Consider the following 11,703-nt stretch of genomic DNA (forward strand, 5'->3'; position numbering starts at 1 on the left):
ATAAAAAAAGATTTTTGATTCCCATTTTAAATTCCAGAAATTTATTGTCTGACGTAATCAAGTAAGAGGAGTGCTAATGGAGACAACTGGAATAATTCAGCTATTTATCAGTCACTTTTCTTTTTAGAACTCTTCATTTTGGAAAATTTTGTTTGGTCAAAATTTAAATTTCGTGAACCCTTAAATTTTAAGAAGTAAATTGAAAAAGTACACCTAACATTAATTCAATGATGCATCATTAATTAATAATAACAGAACAAATGTTATATTTTATACGCTGTATATATTAATTATTTTTTAATGAATATCGTAATGATCAGCAATATAAGAATTAATTATTGGTAATAATATTGGAAATTATTGGTAAAAATAAAGTAAAGTATTAAGTGTTAGAAATATTGGTATCGCAACTGTTGGTATAATTCGTCATCTCTAATGAAATTTAATTCAGGCATACTTTTAAAAATTTTCTATAACTCCAAATTAAGAGTTATCGAGTAAGTGTTCCAATGCAATAAAATTTTAATTGAAGTAAGTCATCGTTTAAATAGTAATTTTCATGAGTTTAAAACTTAAATCTGCATAAATAAAAAAGAAAATTCGAATGATATATCTCAATTTCAAATTTAATTTTCAACATATTAATGTTTTAATAATAATAAACATTTGATTAATAATAATGAACAACAAATAAATCATTTCAATTGATTTTAAAAAAATCACTTCAACTTGATTTCAAATATACATAACCTTTTGTGGAAGATCTGTTTTTTTTTTTTTTTTTTTTTTTTTTTTTTTTTTTTTTTTTTTTTTTTTTTTTTTTTNACTTTGTTTTTTTTTTTTTTTTTTAAATTGAAAAAAAATTTTGTAATTTAAATTGAAAAAAAAATTTTTTTTTTAAATTGTTAGCTTAATTACTCCTAATTTAGCAAATTTGTGAATATTAAATCCCGTTTTTGTGAAAAATCAATTCAGACTTTACGCAAAATTAAGATCCTGTTTTTGTGAATATGTGAAAAATTTACTCAAAATTTTTCGAATTCTTAAATTATTACTGTGTAATTAGGTTCTTTCAAATTAAATTGAAAAACAGGAAGTAAGGCTCCCGCTCCAGTTTTTGTGGGGGGGGAGGCGGACTGAAACACCATGTCTTTCAAAGAGTTGATGTTTTTAAAATATGCATTAAAGAAGATTTTTGTGAAAAGTCCATTTTAATAATAAAAAACATAGTGAAGGGTCAGTTTATGAGCTAAATTTTATATTATAAAGAGTCCGTTTTGTGAAGAGTCCGTTAACGGAAATAAATTTCCCCAAAATGACCCTTAAAAATGTTTTTTCACTGTTATTTGTTGAGTATCTTACAGAAGAATCTTTTAATAAAAACAAACTTTTTATTAATATTTCTTCATTAAATAGTACACAAAAATATTAAGCTTAAAAATTCATTCAAATTCCAGCAATAAGCAATATGACAGCAGAAATCGAACTACTATTTTTCTCAATTTTTTATCTTAATTTTGTTTCCAGCTGCAACAAAGTAACACTTTTCATTCCTTTTTTTCTTCTTCTTTTTTTACTTTTTTTTTGATAAATTAATCAATAAATTCTAGCCTACGCAGTTAATATGAACCACACTTTTGAGTTACTTTTCTTTTTAAAGCATATTGAAACTTCATCCAATAACGCTACTAAAAATAAAGCATGGTTCAATAAAGGAACAAGAGAAAGAAGAAAAGTATATCAAATAAATTGCTCGCTGTAAGACTGTTTTGAACAATAGATCGATCAAAATCATCGCGGTACTTTATCACTGAGAAAGAAAAAGTAGTCGCTTTTAAGTCTTCGAACAATAATTGGAAGGAATAATCTTTCCAATTCTATTTTTAGCTGAAACTTATAGTACTTCACGCGCAAGACTGAATGATGAATATAATCTTCTTTTCTAATAATGGATGAATGAAATAAAAATATATTCCGTGAAGTAAAATTTTTAATTAATGAGAGAAGTTTTCCGATAAACTCAGAAATGAAACACTTTGAAGTACTAATTTTATTGTGAAAAAAAAACTGCTACATTTCTATGGCTTACTAATTTTTAAACTCAAAGCTATTTCTATGGCTAAATCCGGCAGTAAATCCTCGTGTCTAGTACAAATTAGTTCGACGTCTTCTCTCTGGTGTAATTGTTGCATTCAAATAACATCATTATAACATTCGAATTACATTACAACATTAGAATAACAACGAATACATTTAGAATGTGTATAGGTTTAGTCTGTTTACCATGCACAGTGGTAAAAAATAACGGACCACCTTGAATAACTTTTGATATAATGATCGGATCTTCACGCTCTAAGACTCAATCTTAATGGTAATCTAATGGGAAGACCTTAAATATGCTAATTAATGTGCGCAGACGATATTTTAAGTAACGAAATCAGACACAAAAACGTACTTCCTTTGAATAAATATGCCTCTTTTTCGACGGATTATGATTTCTGACCCTCTAAGCGTAAAGAGAATTCGTAATTTGGGAAATATGGTCCCAATAGTTAGGTCAAGAGAGCGGTCCAAACTTTGGACCTCTTAATGTTAATTTTCGATTTCTCATAATCTATTTGGCCAATTTCGCTCAAATCTTGCATTTTGGCATTTAAATTTACTTTCTTTAAAATAATATCAAAATTTGTACACCTAACGATTCAAACTTTTTTTGAATATTATTAAATAAAATAATTTAAAATCATAAATATTTACTTTAAGTAATTTTTTGTACAGAATTAACTTCGTATAAACGTATTTTATAATTGTCTGCAATATTTTTAATTCGCTTGAGAATTTCTCAAAATATGGCGCAATACGCAAAAAGTAAAATCAGCATTAAGGGGTCCCAAACATAAGATCGCACTTCTGACCAAAATATGGGAACCATATTTCTCAGATTGCGGAGGAAATATTAGAGACTCTACCAATTAGCCTGTACATTACAAAGTTACATCGGAGGTTTGCAAAGAGCCAGATGTTTCAAAAAGCCTACGACGACATATACAGCAAACTTTCTTTAACAAGGAATCGATGGCGGTTCTAACCAAGTTTCGTTTGATACAGTTTTCTGCCTTTCACAAAAGCATTTTTATAAAATAAGAATATTAAGATTCACATCACATTGAAACAGTTAAATAATCTCATAAAACTTAAAAATAAAATTTCGAGGAAAGCACAGTTATAACTTTTCTTTTTGTAAAAATTCATTAGTACTCAATTTATACAACGTGAATTCAGTTTTTTTGTGCTTTTCTTTGATTTGTAATGAATAATATTTTAATTTTGAAAAAGAAAACGCTATTTGGTGTTAGCTTCTATTTCTATTTGCAACATGTTACATATTGCTGGCCCACTATAATGGCAATGAGTACTTCTATTACTTTTGAATTTTAAAAAAAAAAAAATTCAAACCAACTGATATCTTCGAAAAAGTTATTGTATCCTTTTATGTGGCAGTATCTCCATCTTCTTCAAAATTTTAAAGATAATTATTTTCGCCATGCATCAGTGTTCAAAATAAATACATAAACTCTCGTGAAAAAAAATAATAATAAAAGATCAATGCACAAATCAATTTAATATTTCCATCTCAGACAAATATTGATATATTTTACTGTGTCCTTTAACTTCCCGTGTTTCCACGTTAAACAAATAAATTCCTATTTTCACATTAAATTAATGTTATTTACAAAATAGTTTCCGGGTTTTTTCACAATTTTCCGTTTGAGACAGAGTTCCACTTTACACAATGACGGTCATAGTTTACTGTATTAGCAGTATACTTACACGTGTTCATTCTTACACGTGTGTATTTTCTTATGCTGAATTTCCCCCGACTTTAACTTTTGGAGAATAATTGTAGTAAGATAGAGAATATACAAACAACATGAATGAGTGGATGGGTTAACGATCATTTGTCATCGCTCATGGTGAAGTTGGAAATAAAGATATGAACCTACTTTAGCTTATCGCTTTCAAGAGTCTATCGTTTATCAGCGATATCTGTAAACACTTGGATATTATCACTGAGACAGGTGAACAAATTTGTGCACTACTCAAACTACAAATCACAAACAAAAGGGAAAGGAAGAAAAAGAACTATAATTCATTGCTTTGATTCTTCGCTTTCTGAGATATTTTTAAGTTACTCTTTTTGAAATGATTTGATTAATCCTACAATGGATGCGTTTTTCTCTTAAATGTCAACTATATAGGTCAATGCAGGGTTATACAATTAGGAATTTTAGAGTCTAAGATTAATCCTATAATGCATGCATTATAGGGTTAATTGATGATTATTTTCAGCATGACTATTTAGAACAATCGTATGGATTTTTATTTTTAAAAAAAATTTGAGTTTCTCTCCATAATGTATTAATAAATCCTAAAAATGTATTTATAATTAATCAAAGTACATTTTCAGGAAAAAGCAGCAAAGCCAATAATCAGAAATTCGCCCTTGAGAAAAGAAAGAAAAGAAAAAGATTTGTTGGTGCGAGGAAGCGTTTGTAAATTTACAACACTAGGCGTTGAGGGATCAAACAAACAATTTTGATTTCATTTAAAATTTCTATAGATAAGATCTTCTTTAGATGTATTATAAAAAAGTTTTTTTTTAAAAAAAGAGGGATTTTTATTTTAACGCATTTTAGTTTGGCTCGTAAGTTTGACAAGTAAGTTATAATTTAGTTTGAGGCTTGCTTCACTGTTGGGTTAGATATTAAATTTCAAAATTATAAAGTTTGAAAATTACGAATCAGAACAGTAGTATCAGCTGCTCCAAACTGGTAATAAATTAAATTAAAATTGACTTAGAAATAATCATTAGCATAAATAGAAAGTACTCTAAAAGGCATGGTATTCTATATATGCGATGATCTCCATTTTCTTATTTAAAAAATAATAACACAAGCTTGATGTTCAATTTCGAACTGCTTTATTTGCGTCGAAGTAGCAAATCCTTTTTGTTTTCCAACAATCATTTCTCTTACATTTTCTGAAATTTTCGATTCTACTTTTTACTACGTTCTTACGAGTTCTCTTTTGCATTGCAAAGATAGAATCTTGTTATAAAAATTTCGACAAGAAAGCAAGAATGAATTTTAACCTACAGCTCTGTGCCATAAGACAATACAAGTTTCACACGCCAAATAGAATTCATCTTCGAAAGATAGAGAACTAAATTTCAACTGCTTCAATGTGTCTGGTAAAAAGTTTATCGTCCATAAAGCAATAAAATCAAAATTAATTCCTTACCACCAATCACAATTTCGGCCTTTTTTGCAGGAGATTGATAGATTGCCCCGAATTTAACCTCCAAATGAGCATTAACTGCATTCTCTCACCCAAATTAATCGTTCTTCCCTATAACAAATTCCAAGGTGAAACCCTGTCGTTGTCTGCATTATTTTAATGGGTTTGAGCGTATTTTCTTTAAAGTGTTGGGTAAACTCGCTCTAACACTATCAAGCACAAAATAATACACAGAAAACAAAAATGAATAAAATTAAAAATATGTAAAATAAATATTACAATAATCATGTTTTCTTTTCGACTAAGGCAGTGGACGGCTAACTTATTAGCCAAAGAGCCAAATATGAACATTACAACAATTTTTAAAAAAATTGGGAGCCAAATCTGCTTGTTTAATAAACGTTTATTACACAAAATAAGTAGTACACTAAATAAAAGTAAATTTCATACTTGATAAATATTTATTAATGCGAACAATGTGCTTGCATCTCCCTGGAAAGTTTGAGTAAGTCAGGTTTGAATGTTGTTGTTTTTAATTTTAGGCATGATTCCAAGTTCTCATCAATAAGACGACTTCTCATTTTACTCTTGATAATGTTCATGCTTGAAAAAGATTGTTCGCATATATATGTAGAACCGAAAAGGGAAAGAACAGCAAACGCGAGCTTTTTCAGCTGATCGTAAGAGTCAGGAATACTATTCCAAGCGTTGAAAATGATCATGTCTTCCTTCTCCAGGTCATACAAATTAGACAACTTGTGTTGTGAACTAAGATCAAATTTTTTCTTCTCCAATATTTCCAATTCAACAAAAAGACGTTCGAATTTAGAGCACCATATCTCCTTGTTTTTTAAATGCAGCAATTGTATTTCAAAGCTACCAATGTCAATTTCAAAAGGAGAAAATTTCAACTCGGTTATCGTAGCATTAAGAGGATTTTTGACAGATGCTAAAGTTGCTCTGCTGTTTTTAAATTCCAAAAACCTACTGAGAAATGCTTCCCTCATATTTAAAAGTGTTTTAAAATGGTGTTTATCAATAGAGGGATTATTTTCTTGGCGATGCTTCATCAGGCTCGGAAAGTGAAACAATGTTTCCCTTCTTTCAAAATCCTGGGCAAAAAATGGATAATTTGTTTTTGAATGTTATTACTTCTTCTAACATCGAAAAAATTAAGTTTCCTTTCCCTTGTAGTTTACGATTAAGCTGATTTAGATGAGACGTAACGTCTACCAGGAAGAATTTCAATTTCTCAAAATAAGATGTAATTTTTTTCTTACCAAGTTTCTTTCTTTTAAATGAAAATATTATTGCCCCTTCCGTGGATATTTGTGCCAGAGCCGCACTTAAGAAGCCAAAGAGCCACATGCGGCTCTGGAGCCGCACTTTGCCGACCACTGGACTAAGGCAAAGACCTAAAACGTAGACCGTATCTCTTTTGAAAGGCGTAAGGGGGTAGTTTCAGTACGAAAGTGATGCTTTCGATATTTTTCATTTTCAGACTGACAAAAAAAAAATCATTTTCTTCCTTTTAATCTACTTGAAAAACGTAGTTTTTTCAAAAATAAATATTATATTTTAAAAAAGTAAAAATATTTTTAAGAGCAATTTATTTGTAATAATATTTATCCATAATTAAATACAATATAAATATAATTAAATTTAATATAAATATTCATTTCAATTTACCACAATATAAAGAGTAGGACGTAAGTGTGCTTAAAAATATGTCTTAATCAAAATATTAAAAGGAAAAAAGGAAAGAGAATGATATTCTAAGCCTAATTTTATAAACAGTAAAACAAAAGAGATTAAATCAAATAGATAAAAAGATTTTAGCATCAAATATTTTAAGTCTATCAACTTTCTAATACTGCTGAAATATTCTATGAAAACATTTCTGTAGTCCAGAAAAGTACATATCACATATTTATTTGCAACACACATCCTCCAAAGGAATATCAAAAACACACTAAATGTATGGCTTCCATTATCTGCTCGGAAATGGCCCACTTGTCATCCTGAGCTTCTGGGAAGAATAAATATCCACCTTAATAATATCCTGCGGATATCCGAGATCGGTCCCGTTATCCTAATAAAACATTCTTCACTCTCAGTGTCATCTTTGTGCTGTATTGATATCAAGTTCTCGCGAATGTATCCAAATATCTTATTTACCAGCTTTCAGAAACTAGTACAAATCATTCGAACATAGATCGTTATTATGTAAACATCAATAGTATTGTTCATTAATTTAAGTAAACATCATCTCTCATAAAATAAACAAAATAACAACTAATTTGGATGATTCTTTGTATTTCTAACATTAGTTCTTGTGTTCTCTCCTACAGTTTTTTTCAACAGAAATGAACTCGATAAATAAAATATATGCATTGTGTATTACTTATTTGTTTTACATTTTATGAAAATGCATGCACGCTTAAGATTTATGTTAGGTTTAAAGAATTTATAATTATTTATGTTTTTCAGTGCTGTTGCATTGCTTAACTCACCCTTAGAAAACCACTTATTTATTGTTTTAAAAATAGTTTATATTTAAAAACTAGTAACAAGCAGGAGGATTAAGCAGACAACGATGCAAGAAATTCAACAACAAAAAAAGGGTGGAGGTGATTTAATCAATAACTAATGACAATATTATTAACTTTATATATATACGTACTAATATTATTTTGATCATGAAATTCAAATTTTTAAACGGTAAATATTTGGCTAAAGCAAAATATTTTATGAAAAGTAAAATATTTATTTTTCAAACGTATTTAACAAAGAGATTTAAGGACATTAAAATTTAAACAAATATTTTTTTAACATTATAAAATAAGTAGTTTCCATTTAGAAAAAAATAAAATATTTTGTTGGAAATAATAAATTTTTTACCATAGAATTATTTGCTTATACATTTACGCAAAATAATAATAATGTGAAAAAGGGATTTAAATTTTTAAGAATATCAGTCCATTGATGTTTCTTTTAACATAAATTAGGTCTGTCCACCCCCCTTGATTACACTCTTTCGTTTCTTTTTACATCTAATCGAGGAATTGGTCCCCCGGTATCTTTACCTATTTGTACTAAACTATAAAATATAAAAAGTAGTTTTTTTTTTTTCATTCATATTCAAAGAATTATCGATACTTGATTTTATAAGAAAAAAAGTTCAATGATGAATAATTGTTTCTCTTAGATCTAAATAACTGCAAATTTGAAAAGTTATTGTTTGAAAGTGAGTCGTGTTTGGAATATTTTACCTTTAACGCAGAAAAAGACACGCAATTATAATAGTTTACGATAACAGTTAAGATTTAAAAATTTACTTTAGTACTTTGGAACTCAAATATAAAAAATTACTTCAATTTTGAATATTTAGTGACTCTAATCTTATATTTTGAATAGATTAAAAATGAATCAGTAAACTTTCGTAGCTAATCAGAAAGTTGAATATAACTATTTTTGCAAGCCTATTTAGAATTTTACTAGCCTTATAAGTAATAATAGCCTTGCCTAATACATGATTAGCATAATTAGGTTGACGTTAAAGTCATAATAGCCCTGATTTATTCTTTGATACCAAGCTCACCGTTTAAAATAGCTTTACGAATCCAACTTGCGTCTGCAATTTAATTTACCCATTTTAAGTAGATCTTTGCAATCAGCTTGGATATTAGCACTAACAACATTTACAGTGGCGTATCATTATTTTTAAAATAATAATAATATTGATTTCTTATTTAAAAAAAATTCATATAATTTAATTTGAAGGGCCAAAAATATTATTATGAGTTGGGCTAATTTTTAATTAATGTACTACCATAAAATATATTTAATTCTAATTAGCAAACGAAAACTTTAATTTCTTACAAAATTGCACAGGAAGAATAAATTTGTCATTAAATCCCACTGAATTTTAAAACTATTTATGTTCGTCGATTTGCTAAGCATTTATCCCGATAACCTTCAAACACCAGTTAGTAAATTTAATGCGCATTATTTTCTTGTTTATAACATTATAACAGCTGTTGGCCGGAAGAAAAAAATTCAGACGATGACCTTTAATACGACATGAAATACTTTTACGTCATTTCTTTAATACTTCTAAGCATTAGACTCTAGTTAATCCTCTTTCTGCCCATTTTATCTTTTGCTGACGTCTGGAACTAAAACAATGACCTTGAGATTTCTCAACCACCGCTTAACTTCAACCATTCAAAACTAAGAAATGTCTTAAAAGTAAAATAACAGCTTACCTGCCTGATTCTTATCCAAACCTTCTTCCATTAATTTTGGCAAAGCCAAAGAAACACTTTTCCTATTGTATGCATAACAAGCATACCCTATAAAAAGGGTAGCAAATATGCTCACTTGATACGTCCTTAAACGCCCCGCCATAATAGCTATATTATTTCTGAAAACACTGCGTTTACGAGATTGTCAATCGAACATAAGAAAATAGAATATAAATTATCGAAAACTGTATTACATCATAACATGCTGTTCTCATAAACACGCTTTGAATAACGTTCGACTTTCTCCGAGGTCTCTTCCCTTCTCCTACCCATCCTCTCTTTCATCGGCCTTTTATCAGTTAGAAGGTCGTTCGTAAACAGTTGTGTCATCTGTAGTGCTGTTTTTATTTTTGATCCGATGATGTTATTTGATATATGAAGGCAAACCACTATTTTAACTGGAGAATTATGCTTCAAAATATATATTTTTAGAGTATTTCCTAAACTTTAGTTACACGTGTAACGTCCCAGAGACAAAGAGGGAATGCAGACCTTCCAATAATAATATTTATTTGGAATGGGTTGTAAATTTCTTCTCTGCATATAATATGTTATTCGCAGCAGATCAGTACTGTTGTTTGGTCTGGGAACGCAAATCGCTACTATTTCAATTCAAATTATGTTTCAGAATTTCGTATTTCCTACAATCTGGTCTCCTTTCCACACTTGTAGAGTTCAAATAGTCCTTGTGTTGTAGGGTTCTATTATGCAAAAAAGGAAGGAAACGATGTAGTATTATATCTGTGTTTATTAGTGAAAAGGTTGCATGATTCTCCTCTGTTAATAATATGTTATTCCCAGATTTATTATAATAATACTACTTTATATGTGAACTCAAATCACTAAAGTTTTATTTCGAATTGTGTTTCAGAATATAGTATTTCCTAAAATCAAGTCTCAATTCTGCAGAAACGTCTTAAGGTCTTCTTAACATAGAGGGGTATTGTTGATCTTATAATATCTCTATACATTTGTGATGGTTGTGATTATATTCTCGGCAAATATGTTATTTGCAGATTAATTACAGAAATATTACTTGGCTTGTAATTGCAAATTGACACCATTTTATATCGAATTATATTTCTGAATATCATAGTATTTCCTAAAATCTAGTCTTAATTCTACACTTGAAGCGTCCTTAAAGACTCCTTTTTAAAGAGGGGAAATGTTCTTCTTACAATACCCATATACATTTGTGAACGATGTGAATTTATTCTCTGTAAATATGTTATTTGCAGATTTATTACATGTTAGTTAGTCCATGAAGGCAAATTGAAACCGTTTTATTTCGAATTCGTTTCAGAATATTTCCCAAAATCTAGTCTCCTTTCTTAAAACTCTTGAAGGGTTTTAAAAATCTTGATACAAAAGTGAGAAATTTGGAGTCTTGTATCTGTTTTTATTTCTCCTCTGCAAATAATTTGTTATTTACAGAAGAGAAATCATTACAATAATGTTAGGTAATATATGAAGGCAAGCCGGCAACATTTTAATCGAATCATGTTTTAGAATATCACAATGCAATTTCAAAAACTTTATCTCAACTCTACACTTATAGCATTCAAGATACTTCTACAAAAGGAGAAAAAATTAGTATTTTATGATATCTGCATGTGTTTCTGCAGGTTGTGTATTTCCTTGCAAATAAATATAAATATATATTCGAAATTTTTTTTTATTTAATAGTTCCATTTTTAACTAGACGTGGCGGATTTAATAGCAATATTTTCCTCGCCTTACAGAAAAAATTTTTAAATGCAAATAAACATTAAATTTACGAATTTGAAAACTCTCTAAACTCAATAATATTTTTCAATTGTATTTATATATATGTTACGGTGAATGATCGAAATCAGTGGTTGTTGACTTTCACCGGTGAATGTTGACAATCATATAGTCGCTTTGGTGAAAGTCCGAAATATTTATTACATTCGATTTGATATAAATTTATTCGTGGATATAATTACATTTATTCGATATTTTAATACTTACTGACGATAGATCAGAAGAAACATCAGTGTTTGAAGTATCGGGCCATACATTTACATTTGACCGGTATACATTTGCTCGGTATACCCTACACTGATGTTTTTTTAAG

The 11,703-nt window shown here is 28.7% G+C and overlaps 2 protein-coding genes across 3 annotated transcripts in view; one reads left to right on the forward strand and one right to left on the reverse strand.

Annotated features, from left to right (window-relative positions):
- Positions 1-9,901, reverse strand: part of LOC107452526 (glucose-6-phosphate exchanger SLC37A4) — a 46,675-nt gene extending 36,774 nt beyond the window's left edge. Inside the window, exon 1 of the mRNA XM_043043577.2 lies at positions 9,567-9,901. Coding sequence (XP_042899511.1) covers positions 9,567-9,708 — 142 coding nt within the window. The 5' untranslated portion in view covers positions 9,709-9,901. The remainder of the gene's footprint in view (positions 1-9,566) is intronic.
- The window catches only part of LOC107452473 (meiotic recombination protein SPO11), a 34,154-nt gene that overhangs the window by 5,002 nt on the left and 17,449 nt on the right, over positions 1-11,703 (forward strand). The window contains exons 1-2 of one of the 2 annotated variants that reach the window (XM_071178485.1): positions 9,952-10,366; positions 10,477-10,545. The exons of the other annotated variant lie outside the window; for it this stretch is intronic. The gene's annotated coding sequence lies outside the window, so the exon portion shown is untranslated. Of the gene's footprint in view, positions 1-9,951; positions 10,367-10,476; positions 10,546-11,703 lie in introns of those variants that run through there. 2 annotated transcript variants of the gene reach the window in all.

Source organism: Parasteatoda tepidariorum, chromosome 3 (assembly GCF_043381705.1).
Source record: "Parasteatoda tepidariorum isolate YZ-2023 chromosome 3, CAS_Ptep_4.0, whole genome shotgun sequence".
Classification (NCBI taxonomy): domain Eukaryota; kingdom Metazoa; phylum Arthropoda; class Arachnida; order Araneae; family Theridiidae; genus Parasteatoda; species Parasteatoda tepidariorum.